Genomic DNA, 23,688 nt, shown 5'->3' with positions numbered 1-23,688 from the left:
TAAAACTAAAATGCTTGCTTCAATTACAGTTCAGACACTAAGGGATGCCAGGGTACACTACTTACATTTTGCTTCATAGATCTTTAGTACTTCAGCATATTACCCTCAGATTTTGGCAAGAATGTTGTCAGATGTGGTCAAGAAGTTTCTGACCCAGGAAATGTGTAGCTATGTAGAAAATTGGTAATTTTCTCCAAGATTTCTTTGTATTTGTGACACTTCCTTTGTACCTAAATTATGAAAATATACTACACTAACTTAATACTGGTTTAAAAAAATGGTATGGCTGTCCTGCTTCATTTAAGCCATTTTCTAAGTCTGTGTGATGCCTACATCTAGAAATACTGTATAAGTCCTTAAATAGACCGCCCCCAAAATGGATGAGGATTGCCCTGATTTGGCATATGCATGAATGGGTTAATCTGAATATAATATTTGCTTTTCTTAGCTCTCCAAACTATTACGTTTTGGGATAACATTATTTGGCTTGATTGTTAGCTACAGTTGAGGCCAAAAGTTTACATATACCTAGGCTGAAGACATTCAAACTCAATTTTTCACAACTCCCCACATTTCATGTTGCCATACATTTCCTGTGTTAAGTCAATTAGGGTATCTATTTTATTTCCATAAGAGGTAATTTCAAAATAATAGCTAAGAACCACTATGCTAACACTGCACTGGGTATGCTAACAATGGCCCTAGGCCTATTAGTTAGCCCCCAAATGCACAATACATATATACATATAACACTTAAATAATTGATATGTTACAAGCAGTAATGCCTACATCTTCTCCATATTCATATGTATCCTGGCTAGACTTCATGCTTCCGCCTCTTCTGATCCATTCCCCAGAGAATTTGCTCTAGCCATGAGTTGGCAAAATTAATAAAACACCTACCCCTGCTTTCTATTTGTGAATAACCTCTAAATCTTGAAAGGGACTTCTTTCTGTGTAACACCAAGGGTACGATTGTATATTTATTCAGTATTTAGTTGCAGATATTGAAAGTAGAATGATATGGTATAATTCCACAAAAGTACTTTTTTTTTTTTAGCTATTCAGTGAGAAGCATTTTTCACTACTATATTGGCATACCTTTGGGCTATTGCTAGCTTTATCTTGTTGCTGTGACACAATACAAATTTTTGGCGGTGTAAGGAATATTCCTTATGAACTTCCAGATACATGCTATTTCCAGTGTTTCATGTTCGGGGGGTATAACTGCAGATGAGACTGCAGGGAGGGTGTTCTTGTTAAATATGACCATGGCATCTAGTTTAATGAAGAAAAAAGGAATGATAGCCTATTAAGATAAAAAGTTTACAAAATGATAAATGCAGTGTGGTTATGTTACTGTAAACATGTTTATGGTGTTTCCAAACACCAACAAAACGTTTGGCTTGTACATAATTTTGACTCAGAACTGCTAAACACCACAAGAACTCCTTGTGGGTGTACGCCGTGTTCAGTAAGTTGGTTACAAAATGTTTATTTATCAATGTGAAACAGCTGATAAATAAACAGACAGCTGTCATTTTCAATACAGAGCACTGCCTAATCTGTTTGCAGAAACAATATGAACATACCCATGCACAGCAAAAACACATTATTAAAGGAGCTGTCTAAAAAAGAAACGATACTATGAAGTTACTTGCTTATGCATATTTTTTATTTATTTATTAAGTAGCCTTTGCCAAAATTACAAATAAAATTATATTTAATTCACTGTTTTTTATATTAGGGCCTACTAGCACTTCATTTTATCCAAAACATTTTAATAATTTGAAAGTTGTGTCTTTGATCTATGTGATGATTTGAGTTGAGAATTTCAAATAGCCTAAGCTATACTGACTGATTTGGTTGCTTAATTGGTTCAGGTACCATTACATTACATTACATTATATTACATTACAGGCATTTGTCAGACGCTCTTACCCAGAGCGACGTACAACAAAGTGTATAACCAAGACCGGGAACAAGTGTGTTGAAAACCCTAGAGGGAAGTACAGTTCCAAGTGCAGGGAACGACCGCGTAGTTTAACTTGGACCCTGTAGGTTAATCTGATTAACACAACAAAAACAGCAACAAAGCAGTCTATGCAAATAAAACAAGCAATAGTTGAGTAGGCACAAGTGCAATAACTATGTCAACTAAGATAAACAGCTTACCTAGCTACAAACGTAAGATTACAAAGTCAATTAAAGCCGTAAGCGGCGTTGGGAGGGGTCCAAGCATTGGCACCATCGCGCCCCCTATGGAGCGATTTTAAAATGGCTTTGTCCTCATGATCATATGCCTTCACCCAACATATCTACTGAATATCATGATGATCGTATAAAATATTGATGACTTATGGCTAATTTTGTGCTAAGAGACGCTGTCGGATGACTTAGTTACATCGCCACGGATATGTCCTGGCCGCATCCCGTCAAGGCCTGTACTATGTCGTAACACTTAGATGGCATGTCGTAATACTTAGATGGTCTGGCGTGTATGCACAGCTGCAGTGTTTCTGCGCCGCAACTAAAAAAGGCATCACACTAGTGTTGTCACGATACCGAAATTGTTACTTTGATACTGATACCAGGTTTAGTATTACGATACTCAATACTGAAATGATACTTGAAACTTAAACGATGCTAATTCGATACTCGGTACCTAACGATACTGAAATTACCTTAATAGATCAGAAACGTAATGTCCACAAGGGTTGACCTCATTTTCGAATTCATGGTTTATGAACAACCTGGTTCATTAACAACCCATTTAATTAGGTTTTAGCAGACGCTCTATCCAGAGCTTACAACAATGATTACAATCAAGACAAGCCTTACAACTTCCGCAAGAGGCACATAGGTAACTTTGCAGTATTACGCACTATTGAACCTCTCAACTATTAATATCATAGCTATAGTGTTAAACACTGACATAAAATATGTTAAATATATTTAAAAAATTAAACAGTTGTAAACGAAATAATCTTTAAAACAGGTCTTTCACCTTTAAATAGATTTAAAAACAGCATATTTTAATAACAATACAGCATCTATCTATAATAAAATATTTCCAAATTGGAACACCTATTGCTACTGAAGTGAACTAAGTCAAATCTTGCGCTGTATCAGGGAAGTGAATGCACAAGTGCAGGTCACCTCACTTGGCAACCTTAGTTGCTACTGCCATCTAGCGAAGATTCTGACAAACTACACTTTTCATCCTCTAAATCAATAATGCGGGAGACACATTTCCCTGGCTTTTACATTTGACGCAGAACTACCGAACGTCGGAAAATTCAAATACGAAACCGTTTTTGAGGTCAACCCTTGTGGACATTACGTTTCTGATCTATTAAGGTAATTTCAGTATCGTTAGGTACCGAGTATCGAATTAGCATCGTTTAAGTTTCAAGTATCATTTCAGTATTGAGTATCGCGACCTGCGTAGTGCTCGCAGAATAGCCTACCGTATTATTTATTTAGACACTGGCATATAAGAAAATTTTCGGTTACGCTGACCGATAAAACGCTATTCCAAAAGCAAAATCAGACATGTTATACATCGTTAGAAAGCTTATACTCTCACCTACGGAATAAATGAATTATCAATCAAGCCAAATTGTACTAAAAAGGGCGACAAAGCCGTAAGCAACAGGTGTGGTATTATGCACAGCTATTTTTGAAGGTAGCCACAAATGCGCGTCTATTTCACAGACGGATTGTCCAAGACAATATATGACCACTCAGTCGCAAAAGGGACATCTCTACGCGTAAAACCATTGGTAAAATTGTATATTTGTTCAATGTTTAGACCCAGATATTGACTGTAGAATAACATGGTATAATTTTTAAAAACTTTGTCTCGTTTATTTCGTTATTCAGTGGGCAGCATTTTCACTGCTGTATTGGCATATTTTAGGGCTAATGTCGGGTTTATCTTGTTGCTACGGAATATTGCATTACATTACATTACAGGCATTTGGCAGACGCTCCTATCCAGAGCGACGTACAACAAAGTTTATAATCATAATCGGGAACAAGTGTGTCGAAAACCCTAGAGGGCAGTAGCCTACCGTTCCAAGTGCAGGGAGCAACCGCATAGTTCAACTTGGACCCTGTAGGTTAAACTGGTTAACACTAACACGAACAAGAACAGCAACAACGCAGTCTATGCAAAAATACAAGCAATAGTTAAGACGAGTGCATTAACTAAGTCACCTACGAAACAGCTAACTAGTTACAACCCTAACCTTACAGTCAATTTAGAGATTAAATTGAGAATACGATTTCTCTCAGCATAATGATGGATTTAAAGAGTAAACGAACTCACCCGTTATTGTCTTCAAATGGATCCATGTCAAAGAAAAGTAATGATTCATCCTCTTAAAGCTTTACCGTAGCGTATTATTTATTTAGACATTGGCAGAGTACAGCATAAATTGCGTCTTTTGTGAATATTCAATGTTAGAAATTGCAGCGAGAAACTGCAGCTGTAGACACAAGATAGTCTGTTATGTTATGGTAGCAACGAAACGAAGCGGACTATATATGTATTAGGCTATCGTCATTGTTTCATTATACCAGCGTGTTTTCACGCGTTTGCACAGAAACTCAGAACCTATCAATAAAATGGTTTAGCTGTTTCTCAGCATAATGACAGATTCAAAGACTAAACGAACTCACCCGATACTGTCTTCAAATAATGTCTGGCACTGTCTTCCACTGCTTCGCTGCTTGGACCCCTAATAATAATAATCCTAACAGATACAATAGGGTTCCACCAGCTTTGCTGCTTGGACCCCTAATAATCCTAACAGATACAATAGGGTTCCACCAGCTTTGCTGCTTGGACCCCTAATAATAATAATCCTAACAGATACAATAGGGTTCCACCAGCTTCGCTGCTTGGACCCCTAATTAGAGACTACAGGGAGGTAGGGAGGGATGGGGAGAGGTGCAGCCTGAAGAGGTGAGTCTTCAATAGTCGTTTGAAGGTGGTCAGGGTCTCAGCTGTTCTGACTTCCACGGGAAGGTCATTCCACCATTTTGAAGCCAAAACAGACAGGAGACGTGACGGGGAAGCGCAAATGCGAAAAGGGGGAGGTGCCAGGCGTCCTGAGGTAGCGGTACGGAGGGGTCTGGCTGGCATGTAGGGTTTGAAGATCTTGTGGAGGTATGCTGGGGCTGATCCCTTGACTGCCTGGTATGCTAGGACCAATGTTTTGAATTTGATGCGAGCCATAACGTGCAGCCAGTGGAGGGTAGTGAGCAGGGGGGGGGGTGACCTGGGAGTGTCTGGGAAGGTTGAAGACCAGACGAGCTGCAGCATTCTGAATGAGTTGCAGGGTCTGATGGCAGATGCCGTTAGGCCAGCCAGAAGACAGTTGTTGTAGTTCAGGCGGGATAGTACCATTGCTTGGACCAGGAGCTGGGTTGAGTAGGTGGTGAGAAAGTGGCGGATTCTCCGGATGTTGTACAGGAAGAATCTGCTGCGATGTTCTTGGAGAGGGACAGCCTGTTGTCCATCACCACTCCGAGATTCTTGGCACAGGGTGATGACATCACTAAGGTGTCCCCTAGGGAAATGGAAAAATCAAGGAGGGGAGAGGTTAGAGCAGGAATGAAAATTAGCTCCGTCTTACCCGGGTTAAGCTTCAGGTGGTCATTGTCCATCCAGCTCTGGATGTCCCTCAGGCAGGCGGAGATGCGGACGGGGACTTGTGTGTCCGATGGGGAGAAGGAGAGAAAGAGTTGTGTGTCGTCAGCATAGCAGTGATAGGACAAGCTATGGGCAGAGATTACAGGGCCAAGGGATCTGGTGTATAAGGAGAAGAGAAGGGGACTGAGCCCTGGGGAACTCCCGTGGCAAGGGGGCGGGGCGGCGATAATCTACCAGCCCAGGCAACCTGGAAGGAGCGATCGGAGAGATAGGACTCAATCCAGTCAAGGACTGTGCCGCAGATCCCTGTTGCTGCCAGGGAGGACAGGAGGATGGAGTGCTCCACAGTGTCGAAAGCAGCTGAGTGATCTAGCAGAATCAGGACAGAGGAGAGGGAGGCTGCTCGTGCGGCATAAAGTGACTCACTGACAGAGAGGAGTGCAGTCTCTGTTGAGTGGCCAGGCCTGAAGCCGGACTGGTGGGGGTCGAGCTGGTTATTCTGAGAGAAGAAAGCGGAGAGTTGGTTAGATGCAGCTTGTTCAAGCGTTTTGGATAGAAAAGGAAGGAGAGATACCAGCCGGTAGTTCTGGCTGACAGAGGGGTCTAGTGTGGGCTTCTTCAGCAGCGGGGTGATGTGGGCCCTCTTTAAGGATGAGGGGAAACATCTGGAAGACAGGCAGGAGTTCACAAGGGAGGTGACAAATTGGAGGATATTAGGTGTGATTGCCTGGAGGAGAGATGAGGGGATAGGGTCGAGAGCACAGGTGGTAGGGCGGTGGAAGAGCAGGAGCTGGGAAACGTCAGAGTCTGTGAGGGGAAAGAATGTGGAGAAACAGGGGAGGGCACAGAGGGGGCGGAGGGCACAGGGGGGGCGGAGGGCGCAGAGGGACCAGAGGGGGAGGAGGGTGCAGAGGGGGCGCAGGGCACAGAGGGCGCAGAAGGGGCGGAGGGGGCAAAGGAGCTGCAGATGTCTGCAATCTTCTCATCAAAGAATGCTGCAAAGTCATCTGCAGTGAAGGAGGACTGAGGTGGGGGAGGAGGCATGCTGAGGAGAGAGGAGAAAATAGAGAACAGTTGACGAGGGTTAGAAATGGAGTTATGATTTTTGGTTTGATAGAAAGTTGCCTTAGCGGCAGTGACAGCAGAAGAAAATGCTGTCAGGAGAGACTGATAAGCTGAAAGGTCGGATGGGTCCCTGGATTTCCCCCACTTCCTCTCAGCAGCACGGAGGCTGGCCCTGGAGGTGCATAGGGTGTCAGACATCCATGGACTGGGAGGGGATGAGCGTGCTGGCCTAGGGACAAGAGGACAGAGAGAGTCGAGTACTGAGGAGAGAGATGAAATTAGGGTGGAGGATGCGGAGTCAGTGGGGAGTTTGGAGAATGATTGAAGGGGGAGGAGGGAAGCAGTGACTTTGGGAGTGAGAGAAGAGGGTGAGAGGGAGCGGAGGTTATGATGAACAGTGACAGTGGGGGTGGGAGGAGGAGAGGGAGGATGGGGAGCAAGAGGGAGGGAGAAGGAGATGAAGTGGTGATCAGATGTATGCAGAGGGTTAACCGTGAGATTGGAGCTGGAGCAGTTCCTCAGGAATATCTGATCTAGGAGGTTGCCTGCCTTGTGGGTTGGGGGAGAGTGTTGCAGGGAGAGGTTGAAGGAGTGGAGTAGTGGTAGGAAGGCAGCAGACTGTGAGGCCTCTAGGTGGATGTTGAAATCTCCCAGGAGGATCAGCGGGGTGCCGTCCTCAGGGAAGGAGCTGAGCAGGGTGTCTAGCTCCTCCAGGAAACTTCCTAGGGGCCCCAGAGGACGATAAATAACAACAATATAGAGGTTAGTAGAGTAGGTGATAGAGACAGGTGATATTAAAAAGTAGATATAGACAGGTCGGAGAGGGGGAGAACAGATAATTTCCAAGTGGGGGAGATCAACAAACCAGTGGGAGAAGGAGTAGGAGGACAAGAAGGCAGCAGGAGTAGCAGAGTTTCCTGGTGTGATCCAGGTCTCTGTGAGGGCAAGGAACTGAAGGGATAGGAGGGAGGCATAGGCGGAAATGAAGTCAGCCTTGCGTGTAGCAGACTGGCAGTTCCATAGCCCCCCGTGACCGTGAAGTTCTCACAGGGGGTCAGTGGGGGGTAGCAGAGGTTGGAGAGGTTCCGTTTTCGAAGGGGGCCACGTCGCTGGAAGCGCCTTCTGGGGGGGAGAGAGCAGACTGGAATGGGAAGCTGGCACATAGAACTGAGAGCTAGCGTTGCTCCGAGTGCACCTAATTAACAATTGGAAACCTGATTCAAATAACGTGCTGATTACTCTAATTCAGTCAGAGTGCCTACTAATTATCACATACAATAAGGCCAAGTAGCCAATCTATCAATTCTAAGCATCAAAAAGCGCCAGATAGTTACCTAACACAATGAAGAGTTAACACAAGGAAACCACAAGGAAAAGTTTAAATCTAACGCGGTACGTAATTACCAAAAGAAACCAGATACTTCACCAACTCTAGTGGGACGGATTTCACCAAGCTGCACAGTCATAGCACACAGGAAAAAAAAGAGTGTGTCTCAGAAAACTGGTAAATGTCCAAGGTTGGGAACTGCTGGGCTCATATATCACGTGGATATATATATATATATATATATATATATATATATATATATATATATAATTTTATTTTTTTTCTCCATGAGGCATTCAAAGTACACCTTGGAAAACAACATAAATTAATTCAGCACAAACAGTTCATCCAGAAAAGTATGTCACCAATTTTTACTGAAAAGTGTCCCTTAATTCTGTCTTTTAGCACTAGACTTGAAGTTATAATTTGACAGTGTATATGGCCATAGATTCATCCCTTTCCTTTCTGCCTCACAGCGGAAGATGCCTTTCTGTCTGCTGTCATCAGCTACACAAACAGCTCCACCGTGCACTTCAAGCTGTCGCCCACCTATGTGCTCTACTTGACCTGCCGCTTCGTGCTGTCAGCCCGCTACCGACCTGACATGCGCCCAGCAGAGCGGACACACCGGGTCATTGCCGTTGTCAACAAGATGGTGCGGATGATGGAAGGTGTTATACAGGTGAGCCTCCCACACCTTCAGTGGCAAGCTTTGTTTTATTTGTAGTTCAGCCTTCCTCAGTGGGAACAGGGTGTGGTGTTAAATGTGCATATCTAGTTAAAGTGAAGGGTCAATTTCTTTTCCTTCATTGCAGCAGAGTAATGACATTTTTACAAGCGCATGCTGTCAAAACTGACCTTGGCTCTAGTGTCTTATAAGAAATTACTTTCTTGGGGGTATGCAACAGGACTGATTGTTGATTGTTCATGTAAAGACAATACTATAAAATGGATTTAAAATAGTCTCATCTCATCAACTACTGTACATTCAATCTGAAATACAGGTTATTCCAGAAAATTTGGCAGGAAATTAATGTGTTAATTAAAATTGGCACTCACGATGGGGCTGAACAATCCCCACCCTAATTTGGAATGTTCAATTATCTGTTACTGCAGCTGCTTTCATGCAGGAACCCCACTGCCGATTCAGAATAGTGTAGACATCTGCTGTTCTCCTCTGAAACACTTGGTGGTGCCAGTTGGCTTCTTTTCACACTGCAGGCTACAGCTAATCTAAGGTGGCTAACTGGCTATAGCACATTGTACCTTGAAATATTCAGTAAAACTAGCATTTTATCTAGTGGTCTACCTATGTTTGTTAGGTACTTGGATAATCATTCATGCAACCTGAAAGGCAACGTTAGCTTAGAGTTGTGGTTCCCTGATATTCATTCATTGCTCAAGTTGCCTTGTTACTTGGGTATAATGCAAAGCTTTCAATCATCAATCCTGGTCCTGGAGAGCTTACAGAGACTGCTGGTTTTTGGTTTCACCCTGAGATCAGCAACTGATTTAGACCCAATAAACCAGGTTGACCTGAGTTAATTTTGTAATCGGCTGGTTTGGCTGATAAGTTTCTGTGGTACTCACATGCTGTGTAACAACAAAAGATCGGGGAACCTGTGGCTCTCTAGGGTCAGAATTGAGGACCACTGCTTTAAATGATCAACATCAATTTCCTGGCATGCCTAGTAGTAGGGCTTTACTCGCAGTTTAGACAGTTTGTTTAGACTTAAGCAGGCCATAGTGTGTGTGCGTGTGTGTGGGTGTGTGTGTTGTTGTATCATTTTCAAGTGGGTAATACAGTATGAGCTTTCCGTCAGTACAGTGGTCTAAAATATCTAGGGGTCCAGAAAAATATACAAAATCTCTCCAAAAATGAATAAAACGCTTTTTGTTCATTATAAAGCATATAAATGAACCCCTTACGAAGGTTTAAGATGAAACATTGATATCAGATTAAAAAATAATGCAAAAACATTGTCACACAATGCAGTACAGTACCTAAATGTGTAATAATTAACTCTCATATGTATTTCTGTACTCTGTGCTCTTGTATGTTTTCTTGTATGGGGATGGGACGACATGAAAACAATTTTCGACCATCCACCACGTTTTGGCAATGTTCCAACTGTTGCATGCATCACAAATATTTTGAGCAGTAACACTTACATAGCCATGATGACATCTTATCTGTGTTCAGTAGATAGAGACAGAGACAGAATGAATGCTGTCGCTCCCCAGTTCTAACTTAGCCCAGAAAACAGTATATCAGAGCTAGGTCTATCAGCAAACATATGCCTTAGCCATGCTCAGAATTTCTCAAGAATAATAGTATTTTCCAAGAAATAACAAAAGTCATCGATATAATTTTGCCAGGTACAGAGTCTTTTACCGATACCACATACTGAATGCGTAATGCAGAGACAAACATTTCGGTTACACTGAGCTATAAAACGCTATTCCAAAAGTTAAATTTCTGTCACCTACTGGATCGATTAACTGTTGATCAAGCCAGATGGTACTACAAAGGACGACAACACCGAAAACAACGTGTAGTATTATACAAAGCTATTTTGGTAGGTACCCAGGCGTCACAAATGAGCGTATATTTCGCAAACGGATTGTCGAAGACAATACTTGACCACTCCATCTGGAAAGGGACATCTCTACGCGTAAAACCAATGGTAAGGTTGTATATTTATTCCATGTTTGGTCACAGATATTGACAGTAGAATGACATGGTATAATTTTTGAAAAATTAATCTTGTTTATTTCAGTGTTCAGTGAGCAGCGTTTTTTCACGGCTGTATTGGCATACCTTCGGCTGTTGTTGGCTTTATCTTGTTGCTATGACGGAATACAAATTTTTAGTGGTAAAAGAATGTTTTAATGTATGCCCAGATCGACACTGTTGTTCGGTGTGTCATGCGTGGGGGGTGTAGTTACAGATGAGTCTAGAGCAGTGTTGCCAACTATTCTCTATGGAAAGTAGCTAAGGCCTCCTCTAAAAGTCGCTAGACCTCGCTAGATGACGTCATATGTTAACTCTCTGGGGTCTAAGGGTAAAATGAGGCACACTGGTGATTGTGCGATGCTCTGACATTTGTGTAAATTTCATCAACTTTATATACAGTGATTCCAAAGTGTTTCATATCTTTGTTTTCAGCACAAACTCAGCTACAACAATATGGCAGCAGTAAGTAGGTCATAATAATGTGTGGATTGTAAACTGCTCTAAAAACACACAAACTGTAAACAGTAGTTTTGAACATGCACAGGAATGTTGTAATAAAACACACTAAACAATTGTGAATAAGACTTTTGGTCACTGAAATGTGTTCTTCAAGGTCTTGGGTATCAAAAGATGACAAAATATTTTAGCAAATCCAATGAGAAATATAAAATAAATTGCTAAAAGTTAGTGTTGTGACTACTATTTTTCAACACCAGGTGAGAATGGGAGGGCAAATGGCCTTTGTGTAATGAATATGCATTGGGTAGGAATACCTGCCAGCTAAGTAGGCTATTCACACCTGGCCGCATGCCTCCCCACCACTAAGACAAAGACTCAGTGAGCCACTTAGAAGACAGAAACAAAGACAACTTTTGATTTTAGAACATTTATTGAAGTAAACTGCATGGAAGATGAGATGAGACTGGTGTACTCTTGCAACGTCTGCCTGGCCTCTTAGCTAGTGGTGAACTAGGCCGTGTTTCCTGATCAACATCTCTGCAAATATAATAAAAACAAAATTGTTTTTGTTGTGTCTGTATGATAAAAGCACGTGAAGTTAATCATCCAAATAGAAACGAAAGTTAATTTCATCTTGTCGAGCTCCGCCGGCGGAGCTCTCGACCCCAGAGGGTTAATTTGCATATCTATAACGTCACCACATAATAATAATAATAATAATAATAATAATACATTTATTTTATATAGCGCTCTTCATCATCTCAAAGACACTTTACAACACAGGGAAATCAAGGAAACAATCAACAAAAGAAACCAGGGTACAAGCATAATTATCAATAAACACTTAGACAAAGATACAATAAAAAACATACAATACAAAAAATGCAGTGGTGGTAGGAGGGGGTGTGATGGACAGAGGGGGAAGACAGACATCAAGGGAAGGCTAGGGAAAAGAGGTGGGTTTTAAGGCGTGATTTGAAGGAGGTAAGTGAGTCTGAGGTACCGATGTCAGGGGGGAGGGAATTCCAGAGTTTGGGGACGGCAACTGAGAAGGCGCAGTAGCTGAAAGAACGGCGCTGAAAGGGGATGGTGGTGAGGAGGCCGGCAGTGGATGAACGTACAGTGGGCTCCAGAATTATTGGCACCCTTGATAAATATGCACAAAAAATGCTTTAAAAAAATGCTAAACTAAAAAAATTATAGTTATTGGCATAAGCTTTATATTCCAACATGTGTAAACTAGTGTGCTTGATTAATGATTCATTGGAATCAACCAAAGTCTTACATTTAAAAAAATATATTTCCCCAAAAAACAGGTTCCACAATTATTGGCACCCCTGGTTTAATACTTTGTGAAAACACCCCTGGCAAAGATGACAGCCATGAGTCTTTTCCTATAATTTGTGATAAGTTTAGAGAACATATTTGGAGGAATTTTTGAACATTGCTCCATGTAGAACTTTTCAGAATTGTTGATATCTGTGGGTTTGTGCTTATGGACCCCCCCTCTTCAGTTCAGACCTCAGATTTTTGATGGAATTTAAGTCTGGAGACTGAGATGATCATTGGAAAACATGGATGTTGATTTCACTTAAGCATTTCTGTTTAGATTTTGATGTATGCTTGGAGTCATTGTCCTGCTGGACAATCTACCTATGACCAAGTCCTAGCTTCTTAGCAGAGGCAACAAAATTTTCTGCCAGAATTTCCTGGTACTTTGTTGAATTCATTGTGCCCCATTGATCTAAAATAGTGCCTCGGGACCACTGCCAGCAAAACATCTCCGAAATATCAATGACCCACCTCCATATTTGACCGTAGGTATGAGGTGCTTCTCCTGTATGCATTCCTCTTTTGCCGCCAAACATGTCGATGGTGTGTATGGCCAAAACGTTCAATTTTGGTCTCACCTGACAATAGCAGTCTCTTTCTGTCATAATTCCAATTAGGTTTGGCAAGCTCCAGATTCTTGGTTTTGTTTATTGTGCTCAGTAAGGGCTGTCTTTGTGCCACCCTTCCAAGGAGTTAGTTGGTATGGAGGTGCCATTTTATGTTTTTTTTTAAACTTGTTGACCGCAAGAAACAAACCAATCTCTATAATTCGTAAACAGTGATCCTTGGGTTATTAATGGCCTCCCTCTTCCGTCTTCCTCACTGTCCGCGGGGACACCATGCACCTGCTTCCTCTTCCTGGCAAATTTACAACCATTCCATATGTTTTACACCTTTTTATTATTGCCCTTACAGTGCTAAATGGTATGTTTAACCGTTTATGTCTTTTTTTTGTACCCATTACCAGACTTGTGATGGTAAATTACCATCGGTCTCTTCTGAATTGACAGTTATTTGGTTTTTCCCATCCTGATGAATGACAAAGGGATTTTGTATGCTTGTTACCTCTTTTTTATTCTCTAGTGAAACTGGAAGTGATGGAATGACACAATATAGTTCCTTTAGACTGAGATGAACTAAATTAAGTGAAATTGTATTGCCAATTTCATTTTGTTTGATTTTACTTACAATAATTGTTAGGGGTGCACTATGGTTATGGCACTATGGTTTTCAGAAAAAATTAGATTACTTAATAAAAAAGAATTGAAGCATGAGAGTAAATGTATTGAAATAAAAGTGTATATTTTTCCCATATATTTGAACATAGCATATAGATTATTATCTGTGTCATTTATTATATGCAGTCTTTTTTCTTCATTTTTATTAAGGGTGCCAATAATTCTGGAGCCCACTGTAACTGTCTGGGTGGCTGGTAGGGGAGCAGGAGGTCAGAGAGGTATGTGGGTGTGAGTCCATTTAGGGATTTATAGACTAGGAGGAGGTGTTTGAATGTGATGCGTGATGTGATTGGGAGCCAGTGTAAATCTTTCAAGACAGGGGTGACGTGAGACCAGGAGGATGTGCGGGAAAGTATCCTTGCAGCAGAGTTCTGAACCAGTTGCAGTTTTTGTAGGAAACAAAAATACAAACAAAATAATCATTTGCATAAAAAAAAAGTATGTTAAGCCACGCACGGCGATAGGCATTGCGTATGTTTTGTAATTGCCTGCCCTCCAATGACATTGGCCGAGCTGCATAGAATCTGTTAGATCTACTTCCGTGTAATTACAGCAGCTGATTTTACATAGGTTAATCATTACTTTGATAAGTGTGGGCAACGCTAGAGCACTAGGAATGGCAGACATGACGTCATTCACAAATCGGTGAAAGGTGATTTTCCGAAGTTCCGAGAAGTTGCGAGAAGTCGCCAAATTTGTCGCTAGTCGCTAGATAAGATTTTTAGTCGTTAGGGAAGGTCAAAAAGTCACGAAGTCTAAATTGGCAACACTGGACTGGAGGGAGGGGGTTCTTGGTAAATGCATGACCAGGGCGACAATGGTGGCACTGCGAAACTCCATATTCGGCATAGTTGTCCTGAATCGTCTACTAATAAAGCTAGAATACCGAGTTTGTGTTTTCAACTCATAATTTGGTTGCAGGAGTACAGAATGTCTGGACTGAGCAATCTAGGCATGCCGAAGTGCCAACCACTAGGGTGTGTTAATAAAGCAAAAAAATGGAAATTTTATTTATTAAGTCCTAGCACTAATGCAAAAGGGCTAGCATTAAACCCAAACACTCTGCAATTTACAGAGACAAAAACACAAATTACAATCATAATTATTGTACAAAGGGACATTTCTTGGCATTATTGCAACCTTGGATCACTAGAGAATATTCTGGCTGTACTGGAGATTTCAAGGTATGATGTGCTTTGGCTATAGCTAGCTAGCCACCTTACTTGGCTATTCAAAGCCTTCAGGGTTTAGTACCAGTATAATCATGGATATACTATTGGGTACTGCTAGCTGCACTGATAACAGTCCAAGTTAGCTATAGTGTATAGTTATAATTATATATTTTGACAGCATACTACAAGTTGTCATAATAAGAGTGTGTGAAAAGCACCCAGTCAGTAGCCATATTTTTTGGTGTGGTTCAGATGACAAAAACCACTGCCATTCAAGGGATACTACACTCCCATCACGCCCCTCTTTTCTAAATCCCCACCTCACACCAAAACAAGGCCAAACGTTGGTTGGGGAAAAAAAGATTTGAAACTGGAAAAAAAAATGTAAGTAAAAGGAACTGATTTGAAACTGACGTTACGTTTGAATTTCACAAATTTTAATGTAATTTATTTATTTATTTGTTTCAAGATGTTTCACTTTCCACCTTTTAGGTACATTTCTTTGTTTTGAATTTACAAGTTGTTACTGTTGATATTGACTTTTGTTATTCTTTGTGAAAATAAATGTCTGGTTGGATGTACCAAGCGTCCATAAATCACCTGGAGCATACTGGTTGGTAAATCCAGCTAAACCCTTCTGTGGGGGCACATTTACAAACCTTTTTTTAAAGGAAATTCAAATTAACATGAAGCCTCACTTAGGTATGCACGTTAAAAGATTATTTGAGCTGAGCCCCTGAACTTTTAATCAAAACATTCAATGTAGCGTTTAACCTGGCAGGATGGCATTCATGGTTTCTGGCCCACACTGTCTCCCGGTGAGAAGAAGGTCTAGTGTGTGTTTAATGTGAGTGATGTGCCTTTGAGTCTCTGTCCTTGCCATGGCAGTTGTGTTGACAGACTCTTTCTTTGTCCCGTCGGATATGGTTTCCTTGACCCGTCTCTGCAGGAGACTGCGGGGGGTGGACAGGTAGGACCCTCGCCTACAGAGACCATCTTCCATGGCTCCCTGTTCAGTTTACCCATGTTTCACCACCATAAACAGAAACCTAAACCTAGTTGAAGCTAAAAGATAGACTAAGCCAGATTCATGATAGCCAACAGGAATAGTCCCTCCTCAGATCAGCCTCTTTAAAAGCAGCCCATACAGTAGACATCATTTACCAACTTGGAACATAAGGCAGAAAAAAAGAATACTCAATACATTTAATTATGGTTTCCGGTGGTATTTCTGCTCAAAGCCCTTAAGTGTGGATGAGGCCTAGTACTGAGCTCCTTTTGCTGCGTTTTGTTTTGTCGTCACACATGGCCTGTTTTCACATGATGCACTCTGTGGCCTGAGAGATATGGTGCTTTCTCAGGGATAGACAGGTGCTGGAGAATGCAGCCAGCCTGCTGGAGAACTTATGAATCTAGTTTTACTATAGCATTGGTACATTGGCCCACTCTGACTACATCAGTGGAACTCAAATCCAGTCCCACAGAGCTCTCTATAAGTCATGAGTGCTCTCAACATGAGAAGGAGGCTGGGCACTAGCAATGCAATTGTGTGGTTAAAGGATAGGTCACAGGGATAGTTTATATTAATATTATTTCAGTTTTAATGTATATTTTCAATTTCCCCATATTTTGTGTGTAATGAAAGATGTGTACACGTGTTTCTGATGATCAGCTGGCTTTACATTGACTAGTATCCGATCATTCATGGGTTCATGGCAGGGCTGGGCGATATCTCTGAAATTGATATCACGATTTTGGCGATTGAAAATATTGTGGTATGCGATAAAATTCTATTAAAATTTTTTTTTAAGAAAAGTAGATGTAAAACTTCAAATTAAAGACTGAGTTGAATCAATAACTTGGTGAAAGACTGGACACCTGGCCACTCAAATTAACCATCTGGAAGATAAGAATTCAAAGACAAAGCAAATGATAATGAGTCAAACCTGCATTTCAGGATTATGAAAGAAATTAAACACATGTTCAACAATGTAATCAGAAGTCTGTCTTTCATTTGATCAAAAAAGTACCTCTTTTTATGTAATTGTTTGTAATGTTACACAATTAGCACAATGTTGGACCTTCCTCCCAGCTTTCTTTAACCAGGTCCAATATACCACAGGGTTGGTGACCAAAAAGCAGCTCAAAGGCTGGGGCACCACACACACTGCAAATAATAGAGGGTTCAGCCACTAATCCCAATTTGTATCCTCGTGTACGAATTTACGAATCATTGTTTTTAACGTTTTATTAAATCGCTCCAACAGTCAGTCATCTCTTTCGAGATCCCAACTCGGGAGATTATTTGAAGCAATCCTTGTGTAACACTCTTAGCCGATATGGTATATATAACGGCACTGCTTTGGGGTATTGCGTCACATAGTCCACCATCGGATACATTATCTAGTTGCGTTTGCTATCAGAACGATGCATTGCAATGGTTTAGAATTTATGGGTTAAATTAATCTGTCATGCTAAAAGACGGCTATATCCACTACACTATGAACGAGCCGTGCCAGAACGAATCGTACGCGAACGGTACAGCACTTTACAGCACGGTACAGAATTTAAATAGAGCTTTTTTTGCAAAATTAAAGCTCCTGCTAAAGCCTGAGTAGTTCATAAATGGATGTCATGAGTTTTTAGCCAATAACACTGAAAAATGAAGTTCTCAAAATGTGAGAATAGGCTATATCCTGTTACCAGTAAACTATAACCATTTTGATTCTGAGCGTCTTTTTAAACTAAATACATAAATATTAAAAGATTCCATGAATAATAGGATAAATAATTATAGAAAATTTCTTGAAGATTACCAACCCCTGGCTTCATCTGTGAAGTGTATTCAAGTTGACTCTAAAGCCGCGTTTCCACCGCAGGAACTTTACCCCAGAACTAGGAACCTTTTGAGGAACTCAGTGCGTTTCCACCGCAGGAACTAGGGTCTAAATAGTTCCTGGGGCTTTATTTTACCCCCCCAAAAAGTTCCTGCTCGGGCGGTAGTACTTTCCGAAAGTACAGGAACCTTTTGGGTGGAGCTTGCAGCGCTGAACATTTCTGATTGGTCGAGTACTCGCAGCATTTTTTTGTATTTATTTTCAAGCGCCATGTTTGAAAATATGCAGCCGCAAAACTTCAAATCAAACTTGTATGTTATGCGGCGCAGTAGCCTAGTTTTGGTTATAGCCTGCCAACGTCTTGGAATTATAACGTGTACTCTTCTGTTCTTTTCTTGCTTTAGTATTCGTTTTATAAAATGCTAAGCATTCGTGCTGGGAGAGCATATTACGTACGCTACCAAAACATTCAAACGGATTAATTTGGTTGCTGAATATTTTCTTCCGGATTTTCTTTGTTAGCCCGTTGTAATTGACTCAAAACGTTTGATACAGTTATGTGAGGTATCCGGTAGTTCTGCGTAATTCACATTGGTGATACAGTAAAAGCAAACTGGAAATCACCTTCCGCACTTTTTGTCAGGGTAAAATAACTTTAGCTTTTTCAGACTGCCGTAATTTTACTCCATTTTACTGCCATTCTTCAATTCCACAAAAAGACCAGGAAGACTATGGACTAATTTATGGTGCATGGTTCGCATCTGGAGGGCACACTTCGCTGCTCGGCTAGCAGTAACTTCGAAGGAAAGCAAACGGTGGCTGTACCACTACTAATTTAAATTTTCACGCAAGTCCGAGGTTTCGTTCTATTCTTGTCATTTTGCGATTAGCCTATATGGAATTGACGATGAGAAAGTAATCAAACAGCAAATTGTTTACAACGTGTGCATGTTTTCTGCTGTTGTTGCCAGTTATATTGGAAATGTGAATGCATTCTGTCGCTTCAGATGTCAAGACATGAAAGCGAATGTTCGCATAAAAACATAATGAATGTGTTTGAGAGGATATATAAAACAGTTACAATCTGACTATTGGCCTGTTATATACTATTTGTTGCATAACAACGGTCCAAGTTCAACTACCAACGACATTTTTGCTTGACAACGGTAAAATATGCCCAAACGGCTGCAGAAGAATATTTCAATTCCAGGTGATTAAATCGATAAAAATCAATAAATACAAAAGTAACCATATACAGTCATTGTTGGTAGCCCGTTGTATATGAGTGGAATAAACCCCTCCGGGCTGTCCCGGTTATTAGAAAATAATGTAGGCTACTTCGGTGGTAGTATGGAGTTACAGAAGAAATCATAAGACAGATGGACCGACGACAACGTCGCTTTTTCATACGTCAGTGGGCTTAATTTGCCTAATCTTCACGGGACTTTAGACCGCGGTGGAAACGCAGACAACAATGGGCTGAAGGAACCTTTTAATTCCTGGTAAAGTAGTTCCTGGGACTAAAAGTTCCGGGTAATTTTGGTGGAAACGCGGCTTAATTGTACCATTTGTTCTTACGATGTTACTGTGTCGTCAACTTATTCTTCTGCACCTTTGGTTCAGGTGCAGGAATGAGGGGGTGCCAATGTTTTGGCTTTATTTATACAATTATATAGGTGCAGAAATGTATTTTATTAATGAAATGTAATTAATTTGACATTATCATGTTCAGTTTAATTTAACACACTGTCATTACAAATCATATTAAAATACTGTTTATTTCATGGGTATATATTTTATATTTTTACAATATTTACTCTGAATATACATGAAAAGGATTAGACTATGGGGTACTACTGTTCTTAGGCTATCGTAGGCTATGATTGTAAGCATGCATCGAAAGTGCATGCTTATTGCATGTGCTGCCAGAGTGGACGGCTGTGAGAGGGATCTTTAGCTGTGAACAAGTGATCTAGATGGGTCGATACTTAAAAGACACTTCCTTTCGTTAAAAATGTGTTTGGGAAACCCACATTATTTTAAAAGTGATCATAACAGGCCAAAGGTTCTTTGCATTAAGGGGCTTTTGGGAAACCCACCGTTGGTCAGAAAGCATGTAAAGGGTGATGTTACATTGTGCAAACTCCTACAAAGTGCCATGACTTTTCCAGGCCTAAATGAGTAAATACTGTGTTGGCCTTTTCTGTAAAATGTTTCAGAAAAGTTTATTCATATTTTTCTTGGTTTCATTCTAGTGCTGAAATGCATTGCCCTTTTTGTTTTGGTATCTAATATGTCTGTGGTTATGTCTAACAAATAAAGGCTTTTTAAACTTGTTATTCACCTTCCTCAATCAAAAGCAGTAAGTACGTTTTCACCACATACATTTTGGCTACTTTTTTCTGCTAATGAAAAATACCCTTTTCTTTTTTATGTTAAACAGAGAAATGTTTATATATATATAGCTTGAGCATTCCAGCATTTTAAAGGGATGGTTCATTTTCTGGAGTGTTTCTAACATTATTTCAGTTTTAGTGTATGTTTTTGTGTATGTTGAAGGATGTTCCGCATATTTATGTAAGTTTCTGACAATAAGCTTTATACTCACTGGTATTGGGGTATTCAGAAGTTTGTGGTCTAAAGCATAAAATGCTTTAATAACTACAAAGCAGCTTGCACAACAATGTTATGCCTCCATAGGTTATACATGTGATTATTATTTTAATATAATGTAATTACGTTCAATCTTATTTAGAGCCCGACCGATGCCAGATTTTTGGGTCCGATGCCAATCCCGATTTTGGAGAGTCCTAGCCCACCGATTACCGATGTTTTGACCGATATTTTGTCAAAAAGTGCAACATTTTCAAATCAATTTGGAAAACTTATATTTTATTAATGTTTCTATATTTAAGAACATTTAACTTATAAGCAAACAAATACAAGTAAAAATAGACACACAAAGAACTTTTTAGATAAAATGTAAAAGATGATATCAAATTAAAAATATATATATTAACACCATCTTTAAGTTTGAAATCAGAATAACTCCACACCTTGCTTTTACTCCTTTCTTTTCCAGCCATCTATAAAACAATAATTTTAAAAAATCAGTTTTCCAGTTTCAAACGTGTATTTTTTATAAATATTATTATTGTTGTTGTTATTAATTTGTTATTATTTCTTAGTATCTATTCTCAGTAAATTAATTATATTTTCTTATTTTATTCCTACTACATGATCTCAAAGAGTAAGACTTTATCTAGCGAGCTTCCCTGTCCATAAGAATTCGGTGGTGAAAATAACTACAATGCGCTCTGACGCGTGACTAGATGACACACTCGCTCGCAATAACGCATTAGCTATCGACACAGCCTCATTATTTCTTATTATATATTCTCAGTAAGTTAAATGAATTATATTTTCTTATTTTATTTCTACTACATGATCTCAAAGAATAAGACATTATCTAGCGGAGCTAATGAGTGAATCAAGTGTAACATTAGATGAAATTAAATTGACTGGATGAAATAGGCTACGTGAAAAAAACTACAATGCGCTTTCGTGCAGGTTACCCGTGCTAACTGTTGGTTGATTCACTTCTCCAACAGCAATCCTTCTCTTATGTTATCACGACAAAGCTAGATAACATGGCTTAAAATGATCCACGTCAGAAGTGTTTTATCAGCGTTTTTACTGTCTGGTTAGCTTGCTACGATGACGCGTGACTAGATGACACACTCGCTTGCAATAACACGTTAGCTATCGACACAGCATCATATAGTAGCTAATATCATCTCAGATAAAAAAACAAATGTGTGATGCATTCAATCACTATTTTATTTTGGCTGGTTATTTGTTTGAGAATACAGTGATGTCCTCTGGAAATGTAGATCCTACGCTGCTTATGTGCTCACTGCCACTTCATAAAGGCTTGCTAGCCAGCTAGCTTGCTAAAGTGAACCAAATATGTTAGCTAGCTCGCTCGCTTGATAATGAGAATTGATAAACATAGTGGTCGTATAAACGCATTTAATTAAAAACTTTCACTAAATATACATACCTTTATTGTGGCAATCGAATCTGTGCAGGCAAGTCTTGCAGTGGAGAATATTGGATGAGGCACGAGTGACAAATGTCTTATTACAGAAGTAGCGCGTCAGCTGCTGCAGTTCACACTTGTATTAGAGCTCTCTCTACTGGATAATTCTAGTAAATAGCAATTACAATGTTCGAACTGACAAGTACAGATAAATAATCAATGTTTTTTTTGTTTATTATACTTATTTAAAAATCGGGACACATCGGCTGCATAACTGCCGATCCCGATGTCGTCAAAAAAGTCAAACAATGCCCGAAATATCGGCCATACCGATATATCGGTCGGGCTCTAATCTTATTTGGTTGTTTGGTTCCTATGGCAAATGTAACCTGAAACCACTGTGCTCAAGGAGTGAACAGCTGGCACGATGTAAAAACTTTAATATTTTTATTTTATTATTATTTATTTTAGTTATTTTAATTTATCTGAATAAACTATAAAAATTCAACTGCTGATATGTACAGCATCTGGAAACAACATTGCTGGACAAACTGCTTTGGAGTTACATTAGTTTTTTATTTATTTATTTTTGCTTTGAACAAACTCTAAATTGCCTCGATACCAGCCATTTTAAACAGGTCATCATAAACTTCTATAAGTATCTAAAGTATACTTAATTGTACACACAAACTGTGGGCCAATCAAAAATGCACACTAAAACCAAATGATACCAAAAATATTTTTAAAACTCAAGAAAGTGAACTAACTGTTTAAAGTCAGTTACAGTTTTATTGAATCTGGGCTCTTCAGGATTTCCTGATCCCCAATACAATATTTTTTTGCTTCCACTGAGTCTGTACTGTTGGCTGTGCACAGATCTTGTGTTGTACTCCCAGGTGAATTTAGAGATAGAAAATAAACATTGTGCTTGCTGGTCTCGTCTCCTTCTAACCCGTTTGGTGTTCTACGCAGGAACCTGTTCTGTGACAAACCCAGTCCAGGTTATTGCCGAACCAATAGTAATGTATTTTCCTAATTGGTCACCATTAAGGATGGATTTATTTGGCTAAGTAGTACTAACTTTGCTTTTGGTGAGGGTGACATTTTCAAATGGGATGTCTCTCTTTATTTAAAAAAAGCTCTAATGTTATAACATCATACTCCCACAGGTGGTACAATCTTTCCTTACAGGGTTTTTTTAATTACTGGTCAATGGCTGTGATGATTGACTGGATGGCTAAAATGGTGAGGGCACATTGCAGTGTCTTGGTAGAGTTGGGGGCCTTGTTGGGTTAGGGCACAAGTCTATCCCTGAAGTGTGCCTGCTGGCGCTAATGCTGCTTCTTGTGCTGCTAGCTGTGTCTCTTTTCCACGCCTGAATTTGGTGGCCTCCACCCCAATGTTATTCCTGTCTCTGTTGTTTCAGAAACAGAAAAACATGGCTGGGGCTCTGGCCTTCTGGATGGCAAACGCATCCGAGCTGCTGAACTTCATCAAGCAGGACAGGGACCTGAGCCGCATCACTCTCGATGCCCAGGATGTCCTGGCACACTTGGTACAGGTTGCATTCAAGTAAGGGACCACCCCCTCCCCCCAATCCAACACACACACATGCATACATACATACTTAGACACATACAAACGTGAACACATATGTGCATATGTGTGCACATATCATACACCTACAAATGTGCAACTACAAGTACATGCACACAGTTTCCCCCCTTTGCATTGACGCTGCATGGTTGCATTTGCTGATATTGTGACTTGGGTTCACAGTTTCTTTTCCCGAATACCCTCATCATTGTTCAGGTGCT

The 23,688-nt window shown here is 40.3% G+C and overlaps 1 protein-coding gene across 9 annotated transcripts in view; it reads left to right on the top strand.

Annotated features, from left to right (window-relative positions):
• Positions 1 to 23,688, top strand: part of LOC135254964 (afadin-like) — a 197,425-nt gene that overhangs the window by 95,505 nt on the left and 78,232 nt on the right. For all 9 annotated transcript variants that reach the window (XM_064335658.1, XM_064335648.1, XM_064335635.1 and 6 more), the window contains 2 exons: positions 8,531 to 8,736; positions 23,298 to 23,443. In XM_064335658.1, coding sequence (XP_064191728.1) covers positions 8,531 to 8,736; positions 23,298 to 23,443 — 352 coding nt within the window. The remainder of the gene's footprint in view (positions 1 to 8,530; positions 8,737 to 23,297; positions 23,444 to 23,688) is intronic.

Source organism: Anguilla rostrata, chromosome 1 (assembly GCF_018555375.3).
Source record: "Anguilla rostrata isolate EN2019 chromosome 1, ASM1855537v3, whole genome shotgun sequence".
Lineage (NCBI taxonomy): Eukaryota > Metazoa > Chordata > Actinopteri > Anguilliformes > Anguillidae > Anguilla > Anguilla rostrata.
This window is presented reverse-complemented; position numbering and strand designations above follow the sequence as displayed.